General features: G+C 34.4%; 1 protein-coding gene across 3 annotated transcripts in view; it reads right to left on the bottom strand.

Annotated features, from left to right (window-relative positions):
- The window catches only part of ARHGEF12 (Rho guanine nucleotide exchange factor 12), a 148,803-nt gene that overhangs the window by 63,754 nt on the left and 60,106 nt on the right, over positions 1 to 24,943 (bottom strand). For 2 of the 3 annotated variants that reach the window (XM_003923590.4, XM_074400735.1), the window contains exons 2-7: positions 18,593 to 18,616; positions 17,266 to 17,351; positions 15,660 to 15,716; positions 4,021 to 4,119; positions 3,307 to 3,356; positions 721 to 778 (exon numbers count right to left, since the gene is read on the bottom strand). In XM_003923590.4, coding sequence (XP_003923639.1) covers positions 721 to 778; positions 3,307 to 3,356; positions 4,021 to 4,119; positions 15,660 to 15,716; positions 17,266 to 17,351; positions 18,593 to 18,616 — 374 coding nt within the window. The remainder of the gene's footprint in view (positions 1 to 720; positions 779 to 3,306; positions 3,357 to 4,020; positions 4,120 to 15,659; positions 15,717 to 17,265; positions 17,352 to 18,592; positions 18,617 to 24,943) is intronic. The other variant, XM_010334424.3, reaches the window with a different exon arrangement.

The raw sequence follows: 24,943 nt of genomic DNA, 5'->3' as shown, positions 1-24,943 counted from the left end.
ACCACAGGGCACGGAACCTTCCCTTCTCCCTGTGCAAATGGGAAAACTGAGGCCCTGTGCGTGGCTGAGGCCTGGCTTGCCCATACCTCACTGCCAGCTGGAGGTGCATGAATCCACCCTTGACCCTGAAAATGACAGGGGTTAACTGCAGGCTCCCACTGCTTCAAGCCTGTCTCTCCACAGAGAACTAAGTCCAACAGGCTATTCACTTAAACCTGAAGATCACAAATTCTTAACCCTAAAGATTTCCAAGAGAAGATCGCTAGTCTCATTTCAGTTCATCAGGCCATATATCTGATTTCTCAACCTCCTTCCTCTCAGGTGACTCAAGCATTTTAAAAAATATATGTATTCAATATTACCAAGAATGACAAGAATATTATGATCCACCATATAAATGGAGTTGACAAAAGATAGTTACTAGTAAGTAAAGAGTTTTCAACTCAGATTTTCCTTCAATGCAGGCATCAGCAAACTCCCGCCAAGGGGCTAAACCAGGATCACAGACTTTTGGTAAATAAAGTTTTACTGAAACACAGCCACACCCATTCATTTACATATTGTCTATGGCTGCTTTCAAGATACAAAGACAGAGTGGGTAGTAGACTATACAGTCCACACAGCCTAAATATTTACTCTTTGGCTTATTACAGGAAATTTGCTGATCCTTACTTTAAAGGTTTCAGAAAACAATTAAAAGTAAGAATAACATTCACCTACATTTGATTAGCTTCACCACCTCCAGATGATTTGAATGAGTCACCAGAGTTCCATTCACCTGTGAGAAAACAGAAGTAGTGTATGTCAGATACATTCTACTGAGACAATAGATAAAATGACTTCAGGAATGATCATATGTAATATAACCAACTATAACATAGTAATCAAGGATAGATTAAAATATGTATGTATTTGATACAATATTCACTTTCACACCATGATTCTATGGGCATATGTGGCAACAAAATGTACTTAAACATAAACCAAGGCCTTCACATACAAAACATTACAACTCATTCACCGTGACAAATGGCAAAACATACCATGAAACAGATTTACAAATCCTTCCCAGTGAAGGGTTCATACAAATAGAAAAGATCACTTTGCTTTTAATTACCAAGTCATCAATTTGTCAAAACTAATAATAAATCAAAAATAATTTTTTAAAATAAGTATTTCCACAATACTCAATTTACTTTTAGTTTTTCAACCATGATCTACTCTTTACAAAGAAAATTAATTTTCAGACCGGCTAAATGCATCCTGATTCTGAATTAAACAAAACAAATCAAGGTAAAAATACCAAATGTGGATTTAACATTAATTTTCTGATTAATTCTCTGATCCAAGTTATCTAAAATTCAAATACATCAGTGTAAAAAACAGAAGTACAAGTATACTCATCCTGCCCCATGAAATAGTTACTGTTAGCTATGACATTTAATTTTGGAGACACTTTTCTAGAATATACACACCAAATAGACACATAAACATTATACATTACAACTGGCTTTTTTTTTTCCACTGTATGGTGGCTATCCTTCAATAAAGATACATATTGACTAATCCCTTCTTTTCAAAAGCTTCAAATGAAACATAATTTATTTCTCTATCCCTCAATTTATGCATAGTTATGTGATAAAGCCAGTATGAATTTCCTTGTACACACCTAACTTGACATTTGTACACTTATTTCCTCAGATAAGTTCCTAAAAGCAAAATTGCTTGTCACAGGTTACATACTTTCTTAAAGACTTTTGATACATATTCAGACTTTCATCCAAACAGATTTTACCTAATTTATACTCACAGCAAACTCATTAGAATAGTCATTTTATCATACCCAAACTATGCTAAATGTGTATTACTTATCTTTAAATTTTCTGACAACCAAATACATTTTTCACCTATCATTTCAATTCCTACTTCTTTGTTATCAGTGAGGTTGGCCATATCCCCATTACTATTACTATGTTATGTATTTCAATTACTTTGGGAAACTGCCTGATAAAATTATTTGCCCATTTTTCTTTCAGAACATTTATTCCTTTCTTAGTAATTTTAAAGTATTCTTTAAAATTAAGGATATCCGGTCTGTGAGACATTTCAAATATTTCTTCCAAATTATTGTTCATGGCATCCTTTCCTACGTAATAATAATTTGATTTTAAATACTCAAATTAGTCAATTATTTCAAGAATAGTTACTAACCCATTCTTTTCCTACTGATCTGAATCCAAAGTCTATTTCTAGTCTCTCTATTGTATACCACCGGTAGGTCTATATCTAGACTAGAGTCACAGACAGCTCTTCTCATACATACACACATATATATATAACGTATTTTTTCCCTTAACTATTCTTATATACTTATAAAGTTCATCTGGAAGAATAATCACATTGACATCTACCACTCCAATTCTATTTGTATACAGGTCAAGTATCACTTACCTAAAATACTTGGCACCAGAAGAAGTATTCTGGATTTTTCTCAATTTTGCAATATTTACATATACATAATGATACATCTTGGGGATGAGACCCACATTTAAAAATGAAATTCATGTTTCATATATACCTTATCCACATAGCCTGAACATAGCTTTATATGTTTTAAATACCTTTGTGCATGAAACAAAGTTTTTTGTTTTGGTTTGGTTTTATTTACTGTTTTTTAAAGACAGAATCTCACTATACTGCCCAGGGCAAAGTGCTGTGGCTATTCTCAGGTATGATCAAAGTGCACTGCAGTCTCAACTCCTGTACTCAAACGATCCTCCCACCTCAGCCTCCTGAGTAGCTGGTACCATGGGCTCATGCTACTGTACCCGGTGAAACCAGCTTTCTTCACATGACTCATCATATGAGGTCAGGTGTGAAATTTTCCATTTATGGTGTCACATGACTCATCACATGAGGTCAGGTGTGAAATCTTCCATTCATTGTGTCACGTTGGTACTCAGAAAGTTTCAGAGTTGGGAGCATTTCAGATTTCAGATTAGAAATGCTCAACTTGTACTTTGATGAGAATTTCTTAATAACAGACTAATCTGGAGAGAAATGACCTTTACAACACTGATTTACTCTCCTACTCAAGAACATATATTCCTCCATTATTTTCGATCCTTTTATTATGCCCTTCAGTAAAGGAGAATTTTAAGACAAATGAAATACGTTTTTATAGTCAACAGATCTATCATATGTAATATGATGCTTTTTATAAAAATCCAAGTGAAAAAATCAGAATAGAACCAATGTTTGTTGTTTTTAATCCTACCATAAATTCCGTAATAGCCTTTTCCTTACCTTGATGATTCGATCACCTGTCTGTACTCCAGCCCGCATGGCTGCTCCATCTGCATGAGAAATTAATTACTTAAAATGTGATTCATTTGCATTTACTGATCATCTTCCTGACAGAGGGACAGTATAACAAAGTGATTAAAAACATGGGCTATAAAGTCAGACAGACTTTAAATTCAAATCCTGCTTCTACCACTCACTACTTGTATGACCTGGGACTGATTTTATGTTTAAACCTCAGTATCACCTATAAAATGGGGATTTAAAAAATTGTCTACCTTAAATTATAGCAACCAACATAAAGGAAGTATTTAATATATGGTAATAGCAGTAGAAAACATTATCATTGTTGTTCTGGGAAAATAATTGGTATTTTTGAGACCACAGCTATCTCTTTAATCTGTCTTTGCCAAAATATCACTTGGTGCCATGGAAAACTGAAATTTCAGAAATTTCTGTGTGGACAATAAAGTATCAAGACCAAGGAGTCACGTGATTTCTAAAACTATGTAAACACTGCTTTCTAGAAAGTGAAAAAAAAAAAAACCACTGGAGTAAATTCCTTCCTATAATTATGACACCATAGACGAATCTAGCACAATAGTCTACATGACCTGCAATTCATGTAATTATTATATTCTTGGAAATTGCCATTATTTAAGTTTTTTTATTCTTATTCTGTTTACTGAGTGATAAATTGTTTTTAAAAGTGCTTGCCTTCTTTGACAGACTGTACGAAGACTGGATTGTCTCCACTGACCGTCAGCCCGAATCCATTGTCATCTTTCTGGATGATTACGCAACGCTGAACAAGACCTGCACAAGAACCACAGGGTAAAAAAAAAAAAGAAGGAAGAGAAAACAGAAAAAGAAAAAGACAACAGTTATATATTAGTAATAAACTGTGTTTCATCTAGAGAAACACAAAGTAGGACGTGTAAATACACATGATAAAATAAGAGCAGTAACCCCTATCAACAAAGCAAACACAAGAACATCACAGAGTCATACATATTGTTTTCTTATTGGCTGAGTATAATAGAATTGCTCCAATATTTAAAAATAGCTATGGCAAACTGCAAAATATGAAGTATTAGAGATGAGACAGCTAGAAGGAAAGCCCATTCACACCCATGCTACTTCTCTGTAGTATAAAATTCTCCCCTGCCAACCCCTGACCTCAGTGCCCTGTGTTTTTGGTACCCTAATTGGTGTTTAACCCAAGAAAATCAACCATTTTAGGACACTTGGCTAGGAGCATCACAAGGAAAATTCTGGAGAAATATAATCTTACTCTCAAGAAAATACACTCAGGAAAACGGTAAAAAGAAAGGAGGTGTTTGCAGAGTATGTGAAGCTATTCCCCCAAGAAGAGAAGAGAAGGGAAGAGTTCGGGGGGAAGAAAAACCCTGGCTCACAGAAAACAAACAGAAAAGGGAAAAAAGTGAAAAACACAAAGAACCTGTGAGCTCAACCAGTTCCTTCATCTCTTTCATATACTAACCTGATTCCTAAAGGAGAATCTGTTTTTCTTCCAAATAGCAAATGAAAACTGTTAGGGCAAGGTGAGAGAAAGAGGGCCCCAACCAAAGAAATAGGAATGCCCCGCCAGTGTAGAACCCTGATTAGTACCCAGGGCTGTTTTATCACAGACCAGATCTGAAGATACTGAACTCTGTGTTAGCCAGAGACAATATATACTTTCAGCTTTGCAAGATCTAAGCTTTTCACCAAATCCAAAACAACAAAAGGATAATGGATCTAAGCATTTCGTGGAAGTCAAAACAACACAAAGATAATGATGATTAGAAAATAAAAACTTTTGTGCTTGCTTCAGCAGCACTATATGCCAAAATTGGAAAATAAAAACTTTTTCTAAAGATTTTTATACAAAGAGCCACAATCTTTTAAATAAGCGTGATTTACAAACCAAACAATATGTTAAAGATTATGTTAATAAAATAAATACATATATATACACCGTGTGTACAATGGCTCATGGAAAACATACACATATAACAAATTACATATATATACACACATACACACACAGTGTACGTACATATCTATTCTTGCTGATAATGACACATCATGAGTACATGAGCCTACTATAGTTTAGCATGAACCTTGACCCTTGAACTCATCATGCCCTACACAAAAATTAAGCAGATCATGGGCTTAAACATAAAGTTTTTCAGAAGATAACACAGAAAAAAATCTTTAAGACTTTCGGGTATAAAAAAACAAAAAAGGAAGAAAGAAAAAAAAAGATAAAATATATGGAACAAAATATTTTATAACATAAAAAAAAAGGCCCTAGGGTGGGCACAGATTTCTATAAACCATAAAAAAAAATCTAGTAAACTGGACAAAAATTTGAAACATTTGCTATTCTAAAGACATTGATAAGAAAATGAAAAGACAAGCCACAAACAGAAAAAATATTCACAATACAGTTATCTGATAAAGAATTTGTATCCAGATTATATGCAACTTTACAATCAATAATGGAAGACGAATGTTAAAAGGGGCACAAGGCTTAAAGAAACATATCACAAAGATACATCAAAGGCCAATAAGCACACGTAAAGGTGCTTAACAGCTGTAGTCATCAGGAAAACACAACTTAAAACCAAAATGAGATACCACTATACACCAACTAGTATGGTTAATCATAAAAAGTGGTAGCAAGGAGGTGGAGTAACTAGAACTCTTATAACATTGCTGGTGGGAATGTGCTAACATTCTGGAAAACTGGAAGTTTCTTATAAAAGTATAAGCATATATTTACATATGACCCATGAATGAATTTCTCTCAAGAGAGAAAACAATTTGTGTCCACAGAATATGTAAATGTTCACAGCAGCTCTATTCATAGGAGCCCAAAACTAGAAACTCAAATGTCCATCAACAGATGAATGAATAGACAAACTGTGATATGTCTATATAATGTACTAGAAAGGAAAAAAAGTACTCATACATACAACAAATATGGATGAATCATAAAAACATCATGGTAAGCAAAAGAAGCCAGTACAAAAGAGAGTAAACACTAAATGACTCCAACATAGAAAAGAAAAAAACTAAACTAAAACAACAAAAGCAAAACAGCAACTGCCTAGGGGTGAGGTAGGGAAGAGGGTTGGGAATGACTGCAGAAAGAAATGAAGGAACTTTCTTCAGTGATAGAAATGTTCTGTTCCTTAATTAAGATAATGTTCACATGAGTATGCATATTCATTTGTCAAAGTCATCTAAACCACACACTCAAAATTAGTGCATCTTATTTTATGCAAATTTTACCTCAATAAAGTTGATTTTCAACATTTAAAAATGTGTTACCCCTCAATTCTAGAGATTTCTGAATACTAAGTAATCCACATATTCACCACTCTCACAAAACAAAAAACTGTAACGAGGGCAGGAGATAACACATTACAATTCAACCTTTTATAATCGGTTCAGTGTTACTTCCTTCAAGTAATTAGGACAACTATAAAATAGGATATGAATACATAAATCAAGTTTTAAAAAAGCATTCTTTATAAATTTATAGTATATAATAAAATAAATAGAATCAGAGATTCTGGCTGGCCATGGTGGCTCATGCCTGTAATTTCAGCACTTTGAGAGGCTGAGGCAGGTGGATCACCTGAAGTCAGGAGTTTGAGACCAGCCTGGCCAACATGGTGAAACTTTATTTCTACTAAAAATACAAAATTAGACTAGTAGGGTGGGTCATGCCTATAATCCCAGCTACTCAGAAGGTTGAGGCAGGAGAATTGCTTGAACCCAGGAGGTGGAGAATGCAGTGAGCTGAGATTGCACCACTGCACTCCAGCCTGAGCAACAGAGTGAGACTCTGTCTCAAAAAAAAAAAAAAAAAAAAAAAAAAGGATTATTAAAATAGAATAAACAGCATTTTACAGGAATCTTTAAAAATCCTTGCTTGCTTTCAGAAACAACTATCTCATGACTTCCCTTACAGTTATTTGAAATTTCAAAATACTTTAAAAATCAAGGCAATTATAACACTGATATGTTTTTTCATACTATATTCATGCTTCTCTGTTCTCCTACCCACCTCACAAAAGCTGAAAATTAATGAATTAAAGGTTTCTAATACGGCTGATTGCAGTGCTAAGCAACCTGGGCTCTTTAAATAGAATTTTTTTCGGGCTCCTGTAGAGAACAGGGCACCTGTAAAAGATGAGGGAAAAGGGTAGTTGGAGTTAAGGAGTTTGCTATGTTTGCATCTTTCACTTGAATACAAGATATATAGTAGTTAACTTACTGCCTAACAAATATTAAGGGTTCATACATGTTAAGTATTATTTTATTATGATTGGGGGGAGGTTGACCTTGGATTTTCTCACCTTTCCATGATAGTAGTACAAGTACTTTTATGTTAATAAACTCCTATCAATTAATACAAATGATCCTTAAGAAGATCAATTCTGGCCAGGCTCGATGGCTCACACCTGTAATCCCAGCACTTTTGAGAGGTCAAGGCGGGCAGATCACAAGCTCAAGAGATCGAAACCATCCTAACCAACATGGTGAAACTCTATCTCTACTAAAAATACAAAAATTAGCCGGGCCTGGTGTCCCAGCTACTCAGGAGGCTGAGACAGGAGAATCGCTTGAACCCAGGAGGCAGAGGTTGCAGTGAGCCGAAATCGCACTACTGCACTCTAGCCTGAGGACAGAGCAAGAGTCCGTCTCAAAAATAATTTTAAAAAAAAGGATCAATTCTGATTTATGTCTAAGTTTTGTTTTTAGCAAGCAAGGAAATTGGTTTTGGATGGGTAAGTAAGACAGAGAGAAATTTTAAAGAGCAGAGTTTCTTGTTATAAGTAGCTTTAGAAGATGAGAGACAGCAAGATGTCCTTAAGAAAAAATAGAAAAAAAACGAGTCTTCTGACCAACATGGTGAAACCCCGTCTCTACTAAAAATACAAAAATTAACTGGGTGTGGTGGTGTGTGCCTGTAATCCCAGCTACTCAGAAGGCTGAGGCAGGAGAATTGCCTGAACTCAGAAGGCAGAGGTTGCATTGAGCCAAGATCGCACCACTGCACCACTCTAGCCTGGATAACACAGAGAGACTCCCTCTCAAAAAAAAAAAAAAAAAAAAAAAAAAGATATCGGTCTTGTTTTACAAGCTTTTCCTAAATATGCAGACTGAAGTTAGGTGCCCCTCTTATGGACTTTCACTGCACCCTCTGTATACTCCTATTGTATCATTGTTACATTGATTTGTATTTGTTTTTATTCCTCCATTAGATTTTATGCTTCAAGGGTGCGGGGCTGTATCTTGATCACAATCTTATCTCAAAACCTTGCATGTATCCTGGGACAGAAGGAAACTTACAAAAGTTGCTCATGAATTAATGAAATTCAGAAAAGTAGATGAATCTAGAGATGAATGGAAGCTCAGAAAGGGAGGTCACCAGAGAAAAAAAAACAGCATCATGCACAGTCAATTATATAAATATGCTTAGGGTCCTAACAGATTAACAAGAATTAGGAAAATCTATTAGTATTACTTCAGAATACAGCAAACCTGTTTTCTCCAATTCATAACAGTTTCAGCCTGATCATCTTCCCTCTTAATTCTACAGCAAAAGGAGAAGACAAGGGACAAAGAATAAAATGGAAAAGGAAAAAGAACTATGCACACATCCTATTCAATTTTTTCTTCTCCCAAATCCACCATGTTATCCATATTTATTATTTTATATTCACCTGCTAATGTGAGATTGATGTACTTTAACATGTAAGAATCAATAGACCAATACAAAAAGAAAGCACACCTTACACATACAGTCAATTCAGAATCTGTAAAATTCAAATTAACAATACTATTCTGTCCTGTCAATCAGTGGTGTCTGCATAAATTTAGGTTTGTGGTGATAATTAACTGAAAATGAAGCCATCCTACCATTCAAAAATCAGAAATCCAGTCCTTCAAATGCTCAAATCTATTATGTTCCCTCTCATTCAAAATCAAATGAAATGTTTTCCCTTTTTCTTCAGAGAAATGTTCTGTATGTTGACTGGAAACTGTTTTAACCTACCACAGAGGGATAAATTCTACCCTCTGTAAAACTAAAATAACCAAGACTGGCTAAATTATCATATCTTTGAAATATCCTTTTTGACACAAACACGCAAAAAAACTCTACTTCTTTTGTTGTTTTAGCAAATTTGCAGTGAGCATCTGTCTATACTAGTTATTTAACACTGCAGTCCACAGGTGCTGTGAAGAACCCAAAACTAGCGTCTTTGTTCTCAGAGAACATAAAATCCTGGCAGGACAATACTCAAAACAAATGGAAAAAAAAACGTGACAATGTCTAAGAATCAGAGAATCTGAGTATGGAACAGAAAAGACCATATGGCCCTCTGTATGTTACAGAGAAAGCTAAAGTCCTAACTCCAAAATAGCAATCTTCAAATTTCATTAATTTTTTTAAAAAAACAGCTTTCATCATTTTTACTTTTTCCAATTTTTATAACTCATGGTCCATGGTTTTGTTTTGTTGCTAACTCTTTATTGTTTGGTAGAAAGATTATTAATCATAATTACCATACAAATGTATCCATCTCTGAATATGAGTTCTATAAGGCAACATAATTACTTGGTTAAATGCTGTATCCTAGCACTTTGCATAGACACAGGCAGAGTGTTCAAAAAGTAAAAGCAGTAAGACTTTAAACTTCCTTCAAACTTAATCCTAACAGTGGATCACGCCTGTAATCCCAACATTTTGGGAGGCCAAGGCAAGAGGACTGCTTGAGGCCAGCAGTTTGAGAGCAGTCTGGGCAACATAGCAAGATCTATTATCTGCAAAAAATAACAGTAATAATAAATAAAGCGTTTTCTTTAAAAAAATAAGACTTAGTCCTAGTAATACTTCTTCATTACCATTGTTCTTGCTGCCATATGAGTATTTCTTCACAGCTGTTCTTTTTAAGTGCATATAGAGTAATGGTAAATGAGTACGTATCTCTATTATTGCACTTATAAAAATGTATTGCAATTATTTTACACTAGACTGTGAGCAACCAGAAAGCAAGTATATCTTGTGTCTCTATCCCTTAGTATAGTGCCTACCATATAATAGGTGCTCACTAAATAGTTATTACATAAATTTTAAATAGGCATACTCAAACACTTTCTAATTAGAAAAAAAAAATCAAAGCCTTGAAGACTATGCAAAGTAGAGAAATATTTCTGTAAGAATACGAATTATCCTTCTGCCCTGGAAAAATTCCAACTACAATAACTTGATTTTCCATCTACCCCAAAATAACTCTTCTAGTTACAAAGTTTTTTTCCTATCTCTTAAAAATCATTTAGAACAGGCATCCCCAAACTTTTTACACAGGGGGCCAGTTCACTGTCCCTCAGACCGTTGGAGGGCTGCCACATACTGTGGTCCTCTCACTGACCACCAATGAAAGAGGTGCCCCTTCCTGAAGTGTGGCTGGGGGCCGGATAAATGGCCTCAGGGGGCCGCAAGTGGCCCACGGGCCAAGTTTGGGGACACCTGATTTAGAAGCTGATAAACTGATATCATGCTTCATATCAGTGAGGTAAAGATGTTATATCAAATTTACATAAATACTATCCTTTTCTAAGTTTTATTTCCTTATTATAACAAAAGATGTATTTTTTTTGTTTGTTTTAACAATGTGTCACTTACAACCAACGTAAAAAGACTAGTTCCTTTCTTGCTTAATAGGTAATTACCAATGATCATATTTTGAAAGTGAAAAAAATGAAGTTTCACTCTATAACTCCATAACTCCAGATAGTATATTAATGAAAACAGTGTCAACTGTATTAATGAAAATGGAGTGTTAAATATGTAAGATAACCTGCTACATCTTCCACACTACATTTACTTTAGTGAAAGCACATTAGTCTTTCTTCACCTTTTATTTTATTTCATGACCAAACTTCTCTAAGTCTCACCTCTTAAGAATTAGCCTCAGGGAAGGGAGTGGAGAAAGGCCATGTGCAACCTTATAAAAACAGCTCATTTTAAACTGGTGCCAGACATACATGTTTTATGAGTAAGACCTCAGATAATCCTTTGATTAAGAAGCTTCTTGATTCTAAGTGCACAATCTTGCCAGCAAGAGGAGCATTAAATTCCAAGTATGCTGATTTCATTCTTTCAGACCACTACCAGAAAAACGTCTTTCTTCTAAGTTACATTTTCTTCTATCTTAAAGCTTTTTGGAAGGAAAAAAGATTCAATTAAGATGAGTCAAGATCTTATTCCATCAATTCTCTCTATTAAAATACTTCCTATGTCAATCTCAACAATTATTCATTCAAAACTCACTTACTGAGTGCCTCCAACATGTTAGGCATTATAGGAGAGAGATGTAAAGATAAATAGAAATATAAGTAGTTAAATACAAAACAAGATGTCAACATTCAGAATCAGCAAAAGTAGCTGGGCAATCCTAGGAAAAGACAGTACTTGAATTGAGCCTTGAAAGATGAGTAGGATTCTAAGTTATAGGTGGTAAACCATTCAAGACAACAGAAATGGCATGTGCAAAAGAAGACTACCAAGACATATTTGGGAAATGAAACTCTGAAGGAAAATCAGAGTAGAATGATAAATTGGAAACAAATTGTGGCATTATCTTAATAACAACTGGTACATTCTTGGCAAGTGAATGACCAAATTCTTACTTCAGTAATATTAATCTGACAAGACAAGGCAGAATATAGTAGAATGGAGAAAAGGAAATCAATCAATGTGAAACTGAAGTAAACGTAAGTTAAGAATCTATTAAAAGAGTCTAATGAAATGATGGAAAACTGGACAAGGCGGTGGAGTTGAAACCAAAGAGTGAAGGATGAAAAATATTGTGACGGTAGAATCAAGTGGACCAGGCAAATAGCTGACCACAGGGAACAAGGGAAAATGGAGAAGTCAAATATCACTTTAAGGAAATAAGACGAGATGAATGGAAGAATGACAGTATCATTAAAAGAATTAGGGGAATCAAGAGGAAGACTGATTTCCAGCTGTAGAGAACAACGATGAACCAGTTTGGTCACTCTCAACTTATGAGACACTTAGACTGGAGACTGGAAGAAAGACTGGAGACAGAAACTTGGGTCATGCCTACATGTCTAAAACAAGAGGGAAAAAGCAATCAAATAAACAGAGACAAAATAATTACAAAGAGAAAAGAACCACATTGATGAAGTATCATAGAAACTAAAGACAGGGCATCGGCACACAGGGAGAAAGGCCATGTGAGACAAACAGCAAGAAAACAGCCATCTGCAAGCCAGCAAGGGAATCTTCTGACCTGACCACACTGGTACCCTAATCTTGATCTCCCAACTTCCAGAACTGTGAGAAAATGAATTTCTATTGCTTAAACCATGCAGTCTATGGTATTTTGTTACAGTGGCCTGAGCACACTAAGACAGCTTTAAAAAGACATAGCTTATTTTCTTGCACCGAATACTGTCAGCGGGAATTTATTCATGACACCATGATAGCAGTTAAGAAGCAGCTATGGTCTAACTCAGAATTCTCTTGCTGAATCTCTCATTTCCTAAAATAACCCACAAAAGTATTATTAAAATCAAGTATTATTAAAATTGTAGATCACAAAACACATCCATGTATGTTTAATAGACTCTAAAACGTAGAGAGGGAAAAATAAGGGGAAATGGAATAAATAACCAACTGACAGCACTGGGCAGAAACCTAACAAAAAATGTTAATACAAAGCAAACACTTGGTTTCCTTTTAAGATGTACATAGTAAATCTATTTCACAAAGTAGCTCTAACAATGGCTAAGAAGCCAGGTGTGGTGGCTAATGCCTGTAATCCAAGCACTTCGGGAGGCCAAGGCAGGAGGATTGTTTGAGCTCAGGAGATGGAGGCCATCCTGGGTAACATGGTGAGACTCTGTCTCTACTATTTATTTCTTTTTTTCCCCCCTAGCAAATCATTCCTTCAACAACCTCATCTCTATTAAAAAATAATAATAATAAGCTGGATGTGGTGTTGTGCATCTGTAGTCACAGCTACTTTGGAGTCTTAGGTGGGAGGATCACTTGAGCCCAGGAGGTTGAGGCTGCAGTGAGCCATGATCGGGCCACTATACTCCAACCTGGGCACAGCAAGAGCCTGTCTCAAAAGAAAAAAAAAAAAAAAATCCAAGAAAGTTTAAATTAAATCATATGTGAGTAACTAGCATTTTCGTTAAGTACCCAGCTAATGAATTTTACCCCAAGAGAAAACAATGTATAATCTCAAAAGTTTGAAGTGGGCTTGTAATAAGACCCTACACTAAAGCAGAATGTCACCAGTTGCTATGACTCTACTCAGTCACATTGCAGTAGTTTTGAGCTTTCCTGAATCCCCAAAGAGACTTTTTCATCTATGCTAACTGTACAGAGTCTAAAGAAGTCTATTCACGCAGGTGATAAAATATTTGTAATGTCAAAAAGATTTACATTAGCATGCTAATTCTGTTCTGATCAACTCGTCCCTTGAGGAGTGCTTTTTGAGGACTTGTGGACTCAGTTCCTTCCAAAAGAGGTATTTCAAGGGTTCTCAAAAAACAAACACACAGAGAAGCCACACCTTACTTCCCAATTACCACTTAAAATGTTTCTATCACTACCAAGCCAATGGCATGTCTGAACTAGTATTAATATTTCTATCACTGCTAAGAAAAATATTAGTATAATATTTCTAGTCAGAGATTCCTAAACTGTTAGTCTTCATCCAAAGCACACAACAAGCTTTTAAATACACATTGAAAATCTACGAAAATGGAGAGGGAGACGAAATAGAACATTGCAAGGGCTACTGAAAAAGAACAGAGGTAAAAAGATAATGTTCATGTGCCTAAGGAAAGAATAAACTATAAAAAGCTCTTGATATAGAACAGAAAGCCAGAGTCTCAAGGAATTAGTTATTTTTTACTCATGAGCAGCCAAAATACTTTGGAAGGAAGAAAAAGCTTAAACTTGACCTGCCACAAGGCATAGTATACCTTTACTGCTGAACTATTGTAAAAGGTATAACTATACAGAAAAAGCACTGGTCACAAAAACCCAAGTAAAGAACTATGTGTATGTATCTAACAAAGAAGCATTAAGTAGTTGAAAACCAAACACTGAGTCTTCATAATACTAAAAAGTATCTGATATTATGGGCTCAAGTGCCAGTAGATGTGAACTGTCAAATATCTTAAAAGGGGGAGGGCAATTTCTGTATTTTTTTCCTCTTCTGTGTATCAAGCTAGGACACACTCGCACCTCGGGAAACTTCTACTCGATAGACTTGTGGCTCTATTAAAGATTATCTGATTTCCCTTTGAGGCCAAATTTAGAATCTTCCTAAAAAAAGAAATAATTGATCAGTCTTTCAGAAATTATTTTTGATGTCTCAGTTCCAGGTAATTCCTCTCCTATTCACTTTTCACAGAAAAACAAAAATAAATAAATAAATAAACAAATAAACAAAACCCTAATCAGTCACCAAAAGAAGGAAAGAGGGCAAGTAAAACTGCAAAGAAAAAGGAAAAATAGCTATAAACTTCATAAACATGGTTTATTGTATCTCTGGAAGACAGGACACAGTCTGGAAATAATAGCATTTCAGTCATCTCCTGCAAAAGTTGACCATTCAGGTTAAACTTGGTCTTTGTGAAGATTATTTTTAAAAGGTACCATTTTGAAATTTTCCCATTCCAATTAAGCTTCAGAGAAACTTCTCAAAGACACAAATTCTTCAAGCTATGAAAATAAAATACTTACATATTTTTGCCATCATGGATAAATTATACAAGAATGACTTTTCCACATGATGAGGCAATTAAAAATAAACAAACAAAATTGAAATAAAAATTCCAAAGAACTGCTAATACATCTAAATGACACTAGTATTACACTTAGAGGAAAAAACTTAATTCCTCAAATTCTTCATAATCCAAACTCTGCAAATGAGACGTGGGAAGAAGATGACAAGAATCCAAAGCCCATTCATGTTATTTGGAGGAACCTAACCCAAACAGATTAGAGATATGTTCCTACCATAAACAAGACGGGAGAAGATGGGCAATGTGGCCTACTCTTAATCTACAATGTTAGTTTCTAGCAACCTTAAGCTTCCACATCACAGCCATGTTAAAACCCCAGGATCCCTTTCCCTGCAGTAGATCATGCCATGCACAGCAGACGCAAGGAAAGGCTGCAGTTATTTAAAAAAGAAAGAAAGAACAGAACAGAACAGAACAGGAACACCATGAAGCAAGCTTCAAAGGGCAAGGCTGAATTAGCTATATTAGCTTACCATATATCTCGGATCTACTCTCCTCTGAACTAGACTTTGTCTTCTTGGAGGAGCTATCTGCACAAGAGCGGGAGAAAAGGAGAGAGATATAGAAAATATGGAGACCAATGTAAGGGAAAAAATTCATGGGGAAAAAAGAATGAATCATGATCAAGTTAAATCGTGCAAACACAAAGTATGAACATAACAGATGACAGCTCTTAGAATAGTCACGAACAGCACAGATAATGACATATTTTAAAGATTTATAGAAGAAAAGACAGTGCAATAAAAATATGTTCAAACAAAACAACACATGAATGGTATACAAAATATAACATCTGATAATTGTAGAGATGACAAAAGCACTAAAAGCTATAATGATTATGAAGCCATTGCATACACCTTTGCTTAAATCTGTCTTTGGAGAAGGGCATAGCACAGATGTACATATAAAATAAACCTAACAAGATTATATTTTTGTGAACATAGGGCAGAAACTTTTGACCTTATTTATAAGACAATATCTAATCATGTAAATGAAAGCCTCTGACCTCCATGACTACAAAATTAGGCATCAGAATAGAAAATTCTCTCTTCATGGAGATCTGTTAAGTTGCATAACACAAATTACCAGCACCTCCTAAATTAATGATTAAATTTCATTTTACCTACTACACAAAATGCAGAAAATGATTAGTATGTGCTTCCTAAATAATATTTATAGTGTTTTTTCAAAATAAAAGTTTATACTGATAAAGTATGAAATGTCTTATATACATAAAACATACTATTCTCTATTAAATATTTAAAATATTTCTAAATAAAAATACCTAAAAAATAGATACATTATTTTTATGTATCTGAGATTAGAGGATTTACTCTGTCCTTTGTCAAAGGGACATATAACTGAATAAACTAGTATGTGCATAAAAAGTATTTATCAGTTTCAAATGACAAAAGCAAGATTACCAAGCATTTTTTATGAATCAAATACCGAGTAAGTTTACAAGGAGAAAGCCAAAGGGGAAAAGCCCATATGTTGTAAAAGGAGATCAATCTAAAAGTCTATTAACGTGTCAACTCTAGGAAAGATCAACATTGCTAAGGTTGAAAGACAGCTCTCTAAGTTCAGAATACTTTTTGACTGAAGAAGAAGGGATTTCTACTCATTTGTTTACTCTAAAATGAGATAATCATTACTTTATGAAATTGATTTGTCTAAAACTCCAATTCACCATGATCACAATTGAATTTTTAGATGACTACAGAAGTGTAGATTTGTTATAGTCTTGGTTTTATAACATCCTTCTGCTTATACCACAATTCATCTTAATACTGAGTCCTTGATCTGACCAAATCTCCAATTATTATATAATCATTTCTTTATCACTACTTAAAAATATAATATACTCTATAATGATATTTCTGCAGTGCAATGTACAGTGTTGAAAGTTAAAAATGCTTGCATTCCTGCTGAATGCAAAGGCTTTATCATGACATAATTGGAGAAAAAGGAGAGTCCTAAAACAGATCAACCATTCCTGAGTGTTTCAAGTAGCTTAGGCTCTATTATTCTGAACTTCACTACTCTCAATATTCTTTGAAAGAATAAATAGTATTTTACCTGTGGGGTCAAAATCATGTGATGCAATGCGCTCTACTTTCTGCTTCTTATCTGTTGGTGACTCTCGGTTCAAAATACTTCCATGCCTAAATTAAAGCAAAGTAATCAAATGTTTAGTGCAAGAAAATCATTAGAATAAAATTTTTAAATCCCAAAAGTAGATCTTAAAAGACAAACCAGGAAATCAGTTTACTTTACACATCACCATAAACCTCTCTAATTTATATTTTTCAATTAGTTTTGTTGATACATAATCTATTTACTTGATTATAAAAAGTGCTTAAAATAATTAAAAATAGTAGTCAGCATTAAAGTCTCTTTTATTCTTAGAAGTAACTGCTTACATTATTTGGTATGATTTTCACAGGTCAATACTATCATTTCCATTTAACAGACCAAAAAAAAAAAGCCTAAAAGGAATTAAACACATTCTCTACATATACTATGATCAAGTGCAAAATCACCGCATAAATAGATCATGCATGAGAACAGTTTAAAAGTTAAAAAGCAAGCCTTAGGCAAGCCTCATTTTAAGCCTGCCTATGTAGCTCTAGCCACAGAAGTCTTAGCCAACCACTTTCAGGACCAGTAACATTAGAATTATTATTTTTTCTATGGCTTAGCCAATTACACTGACCAGATAATGGTTGGGTGACAAGACCATAACAGTAATACATATGTACACATATACATATTCACTGCAGCACTGGATCCTACACTGTGCTGACACTAGAAATGATAAAATACAATAATTAGGAATGACATACTGCCTACATTTTAAATAATATTTATGATAATTAAGATTACAGAAGAAATGCTGAAAGCAAATGTACTGAGGAAGAGGCATTTAATACCTGGAAATGAGTAAATACATAGACATGAATATAGGCATAGATATAGTTTAACATTTTGGATTTTTTTCTTCACTGTCATAATTAAGACTAAGCTAGTACCAAAGTTCATTAACTAAAGCCAATTATAGTCACACAAGTGATAAAACACATAAAAAACTAGCATTCCATTTTCACCTCCCAACCTACTCTAATTCAAAACAGTCACAAATAGATTTTAAATCTCTTCATAATGACCTTAAATATCATTATGAACAAAATTTTAAATGCTTATATTAGAAGTATTACCAAAACAATGCTGTCTTCCAGAAAAAAGTAACATCTTTTGTATTTTAAATCTGTAAAACGTTTTGAAATTTTGAATTACTTGAATACACAATATCAAAAATCACAAAAATCCAACATAATTTTAAAGGGATGCTTATAATTAAAATATAATCTAAACTTGAGTATGAAGAGCAATTGAGCAAACTTACCTTATAGGTTTTTTGAGGGGAAACCTGAAACAGAAAAAATAAGGATAAATGTAGTTGTTTTACTGAAAAGATTTTGTTATTAAATTTATTCATTCTACTGAACCAGAATCAGAGATTTAAATCTTATGCTAACTTTCCAATAGCAAGAATCAACTGGAGGAATAAGAAGTTGAACACCCCGTTTAAATATCTTAATTACTTCGTTAAATCTGAAAATTGCCAGTACATTTACCATCAGCTGTCCTGGAGTATGCTTTTCTTTTCAAAAATTCCAATAATAAGAACAACTGCTAAATTTATAAAGGGCTTACTAACTGCTATACATTATTTTCAAATGAATTATCTTGTTTAATCCTCAAAAAAAGAAACATCTATGAAGAGATATTCTCTCCATTTTACAGATTTTTAAAAGTTAAGACAAAAAGAAATATTTTGCCATTAAAATATTATTCTCACTGATTTCCTAGAAAGAAAAGTTCCTTCCTTCTATCACTTCACCCTACTTCCCAAAATATCTGGGTGCTGATTACTGCACTATTGATCTATGTCATCATGATCCTCAATTATTAGGTTTAGATTTAATAACATATATCTAGAAGAAATTAAAGTACTATCAGTTACAAAAAAAAACAAACCTTCCAAAAGTAGAAAACAAAGGGTACTTTCCTGTTTTCTTTTTCTGGGGGGTCCTATAAGCTGAAAGAACTACAGCATTTCCTCCTGGTTGTCTCTCTGTTAAATAAATATTACTGGAAACTTTGTGATAAGAGTTTGATGCTATATATAAATGCTAATCTAAGTCTTCCCAAATATCACCTCATTTTTTTATTTCTATCTTTTAGATTATTTCAACCTATGGCATTTTATGTAAAGATTATTTAGTCTAGTGATAGGAACAGTACTTTATTAAGAATAAAAGTAAAACTAGGGTTTTAAAAAAGCCTATTAGTAAATAAACATAAAACAATGACACTTCAATGACTACATTTCATTTGGTATGGAGGTAGTTTAGTTAAAAACAAAATCTATAAAATACAAGTTTACTTACAATTCCCTTTGACACCTATTTAAACCAAAATTGATCCACAGAAAAAGACAAAGAATCTAAAACTCTTCCTCATCAGTGACAGCATGTTAACTCACAACAAAAGTAGTGATAATAAGTAAAGGGGGTTCTGGGACAAGATGACACTGTTCTGGAGAACAAACTGACTTTACAAAAGACCATGAAATCTTCAGAAATAGGAGATCCTAAGCAGTCTGTCCATACTTGTTGAGGTAGGAGAGGGAGGGAATGGGAACACGTTTCTTAATTTACAGATGAACATAAAAGTTGACAGAAAAGGATTCCAACTGAGTTTCTGCAAAGGGTAACAACTGCCATTTATCAACCTTAGCCACTCAACCTCACAGCCATTATAAAAACTCCTACCCTAAAACAATGCTGCTTGCGTCAAGAGACTGCTACATCCAGGGGGATGCTGCTAAAGAATCCCGGAAGTTCCCAGACTACTGATTGTAAACGAGTTTCCTGAGCTATTTTCTCTTACAAGGTAACGAAAAAGGAGAGGAAAAAAGACAACAAAAATGGAAGTAGAAAATGAACAAGGACCACACCCACAGTCCAACTTGCTTATCATAATCTACTTACTATATTCAATGAAGTATAAAGAACTTCTCAAATGATACTAAAATCATAATTTTTCTCTAATCATTGAATTCTACCTTAAAGTATCTGCTAAAGAAAAAAAAAATGTGTGTGTGTGTATATGCTTATATGCATAAGTAACAATGTCAAGAACCTTCTTGGCTATTTCATTAGTTCCCTGTGCTTCAGCGAGGAAAATCACCAAGATAATCCTACGGTTTCACAAAATCCCTACCATATGCTAAATACTGAGACAGATGTAATCAGAGAACTGGAAATAGTAAGCTAGAAACTCAAAGAAAAGTCTGGGACTGAAGCTGCAGATTTGAGTCATCAACCTAACGATGGTCACTAAAATTTAAAACACTGAGTAAAAAAGAAATGCCTAGGCTCAAATTTGGGGGAGAAACGAGCATCTGCATGATTGAGAATGGAGGCCAATAAAGGAAATTAAGATGATGAGTCAGAAAAGAGAAAAGGTCCCAGAAGCGAAGGAAGAGTAGATAATCAGTACTATCAAATGCTACAGAAAGGCAGGTCTGAAGCTAAAAAGTGGCCAGGTTCTAAGCAACAAATCAATTCAAATCAGTCTGATGAAATAAATTCTGGTGAAGAAAACTCCTATACTTTTAAGTCCCTGTCCACTGTGTAGTCTAATCATGCAATCATGACAATATCTTTTGGTTAGGTATTTATGTAGAACAGCTGCATGTGATGATGACATAATGTTACATGCACCTAATGAAACTGTGCCTAGTGTTTGAAAATACCATATTGATAACTTGGACATTTTGCCAACAATGAATATATGTGTTTTCTTATATGTGTGTGTGTATATTTTTCTATTAATAGATAGCAGAAAAAGTCAAATTGCAAAATGAAGAACTATTATTAATAAAGCAAAGAATTATCAGGAATTCACTGGGAAATGGTGGCTAGCTGCCTTTTTTATTTTGAGATGAAGTCTCACTTTGTCACCCAGTGCAGTGGTGAGACCGCAGCTCACTGCAACCTCCACCTCCTGTGTTCAAACGATTCTCCTGCCTCAGCCTCCCAAGTAGCTGGCACGCACCACCATGCCTGGGTAATTTTTGTATTTTTAGTAGAGACGGAGTTTCCCCATGTTGGCCAGGCTGGTCTTGAACTGCTGAACTCAAGTGATCCACCCGCCTCGGCCTCCCAACGTGCTGGGATTACAGGTATGAGATGAGCCACCATGCCTGGCCTGCCTTTACTTTTGATTTCATATATTAAGCACAGCTATATTCCAGAACCCCTAACCAAAGGTCTTCAATGTTCAGAATACATGTATTCATTCAACTCAGAATGCCTTCTCCTTGTTAAATTCCGAGTTCTAATTTTTAAGCCCTAGGTAGCAATATTTAGAGACCTCTCCAAATTTTATATATTCATACACACCCCTCCCAATGTGTTATTACAGTGCAGAGGGAAATGTGATTTGGTAGTTAAATAAACCTAACCCAATAAATAATGTATACTAGAGTAAAAGTTACCTTTTAACCAAGTTTAACTATTCTAATAAGCACACACAAACACATACAATTTTGTAAATGAAATGGTCCTTTAATATTGTTAAAAATAATTTCTGCTGGACTTAAAAAATTGCAAAGAACCAGAAAGTTCTGTGTTGTCGCTTATTTGCTTGCAATAGTCTACTAGAAATCACCTTTTACTGATTTCAGTGCATAAAGAGCCTTTTGACAATACTCCAAAGAGAAGTGTTCTGAAACCATATGAGAAGTAAAGATATGACACTCAAACCTTAATTCACACCCTTTTCTCTGTCCTCCAGGGTATTAGATATTTCTTCCCTAGGTTTAGTTACAAAGGAGCATTTGAGATTTAGTTCTTCTTAATAAGGGATGGTTGAAATGAAGGGGAGGTGGTTAAACAAATTTTTTTTACATTGGATAGTGGTTAAGATTTTATTGGCAGTCAAACAATGTTACCTACTAAATTTAGAATTATCAAGAATTCCATTAGCAGATACACTGATTTTAGTGATGTTAAAATAAGGAGAAAAATACTGCAATTTGAAATGAGTGAAATACAGCACCATTTTATTGAAACCCACTCCAGTGAGGAGGGTTACTAGACAAATAACTCTGAAAATTAGATAACAAGGTAATTTTTAGGCTCAACCCTCATAAGACGAAGTAAATACCAGAGCAGGAAATATACTATTGCAAATCAGAAACTGACACGGTGGGATGGGAGTAGTATTTCTGATTGTTGTAAATGAAAATTCCCTAAAATTTGCAGGCCTTGCAGGCAAGGGAATCCTCAGAAACAAACGTAACTGGGTTTGTATTCTAGTTTCACAATTTAACAGTGTTTGAACTTGAACAAGTTGCTTAACCTTTTTAAGCATCTCCTGTAAAACATTAATTACTAATACCTCTATCTGTATCTCACAAATTTGTTTTGGGGATTAAATTAGAAAATAAGAAGCATTGCCTAGCAAGCAGTAACCACTTATGTATTTATTATTAAAAAGAACAAAAATAAAATGTGAATGTTAGTGATATGTATTAGAATTAAGTAGAAAAGAAAATAAATTTAAAAACTGAATATTGAAGTAGGTTTTTAGCTAAGTAAAATGCATAGAAATGTGTAATTCAAAGCCAGTGATGAAACCACAGATTTAATTTGCCAAGTTGTGTCATAGAAAATTCATGTCAATGCTTAAGTTAACAAACTTCTCAGACACTACACTCTAAGAAAAAAAGATCAGGTTACAATCCACATTTTAAATTTTCCTGTCAAGTAGGGACAGTGATTTTTTTCAAATCTAGTGAAATTGTGTTGACCACATCTACCACTTAATAGCAAAAAAGTCCATTATTTCCTCATCTCCTTTAAAATATCAAAGGTGATTAAGGCATCCTGTGGGCAGGATTCAAATCAAGCTTTTTATTTATCTGTTTCTACAAAACAATTTAAATGGCCTAAAGCATAGTACTTCAAATTTAAAACTAGTATAAAGCTGAACTGCCTTGCTTTATTATTATTATTTTTCACAAAATAACAAAACAGCTAAGAGGACATTTGTCCGCAATACATAAAGAGCTCTTAAGGATAGGGATTTAGCACATAGTGCCAACTCCAGCTGAACTGTTAACAATCTTTAGTTCTCTGGACTGTAAGATTCACAGAACCAAAAGTATTAAATGACTACCTCCTTACCTCGCAACAACAACAAAATAAACAGTCATAAATCCTTTCACCACCTACAATTTATTACTAGTCTAGCTTAGAGCCACTAAAAGAACTAAAAATTACGGAATTGTGGAAAAAAAAAAAAGTCTGAACATTAGCTACAACACAACAGCCATACTGACACACTTTTTTATAAGCATATAGAACCAAAGTATGAAAAGTAGCTAGCAGAGCTGGCAATAAAACACTAGTTATTTCTCTTGTGTCAGTTTGCTGAGAATGATGGTTTCCAGGTTCATCCATGTCCCTACAAAGGACGCAAACTCATTATTTTTGATGGCTGCGTAATATTCCATGGTGTATATGTACCACATTTTCCCTATCCAGTCTATCATCGATGGGTATTTGGGTTGGTTCCAGGTCTTTGCTATTGTAAACAGTGCTGCAATGAACATTCGTGTGCATGTGTCCTTATAGTAGAATGATTTATAATCCTTTGGATATATACCCAGTAATGGGATTGCTGGGTCAAATGGGATTTCTATTAGCAGAAAATCAAACACCGCATGTTCTCACTCATAGGCGGGTGTTGAACAACGAGAACACATGGACACAGGGAGGGGAGTACTACACGCTGGGGTCTGTTGGGGGGAAACGGGGGAGGGACAGGGAGGTGGGGAGGTGGGAAGAGGTAGCATGGGGAGAAATGACAGATACAGGTGAGGGGAAGGAAGGCAGCAAACCACACCGCCATGTGTGTACCTATGCAACAATCTTGCATGTTCTTCACATGTACCCCCAAACCTAAAATGCAATAAAAAATAAAAATAAAAAAATAAAATATCTCCAAATAAAATTAAAAAACAAAACAACAACAACAACAAAAAAAAAAAACACTAGTTATTTCTGAAGGACTCTACAACAGAAGCTACAGCTGACAGAATGACTCATGGAGAATTTCCCATGGTGTTCTTTGTTTTAAGCCTCTGGACCTTGCAACACAAACCACAGAAATGCAGGGACCAAAGAACTCAGTTCTGGTGCAAAATCCAAAAATGATTCACTAGCACATAATATAAAATCTCAAACTGCCTTCTTAAATATAGCTTAGTATACCACCACTTTTACTGAAGAGCTTAAATGCACAACAGACCCATAGGCTCTCTTCCTTCCTGGACACACTCTGACAAATCAAATAGTAAATATTTTTCTAAATTACTTTCATTCCCTCTGGTGGAGCTATTATAGATTGACTATTAGTTGTTACTGAACTGAGAAATATAGTTCCCAATTAATGTAATAGCTTATTAGAGACTTTCATTTCCTTATTAACAATCTGGAAAATTATCATCTTTGTGAATATTTCTTAGGTTTTTCCACCACTTTCCTTTGTTATCATGAGTATCCGATTACTAATACCTTACACAGTATTTTTTTTAGACTATATTCACTTCAGAAAACCATGTAAAAAGAATGCCAGAAAAGTATGAGATCCTCAAAATACTTAAAAAAGTATCCTCATC

The sequence above is a fragment of the Saimiri boliviensis genome, chromosome 6 (genome assembly GCF_048565385.1).
Source record: "Saimiri boliviensis isolate mSaiBol1 chromosome 6, mSaiBol1.pri, whole genome shotgun sequence".
Lineage (NCBI taxonomy): Eukaryota > Metazoa > Chordata > Mammalia > Primates > Cebidae > Saimiri > Saimiri boliviensis.
The sequence above is the reverse complement of the archived record's forward strand: the minus strand, read 5'-3'. Positions and strand labels throughout refer to the sequence as shown.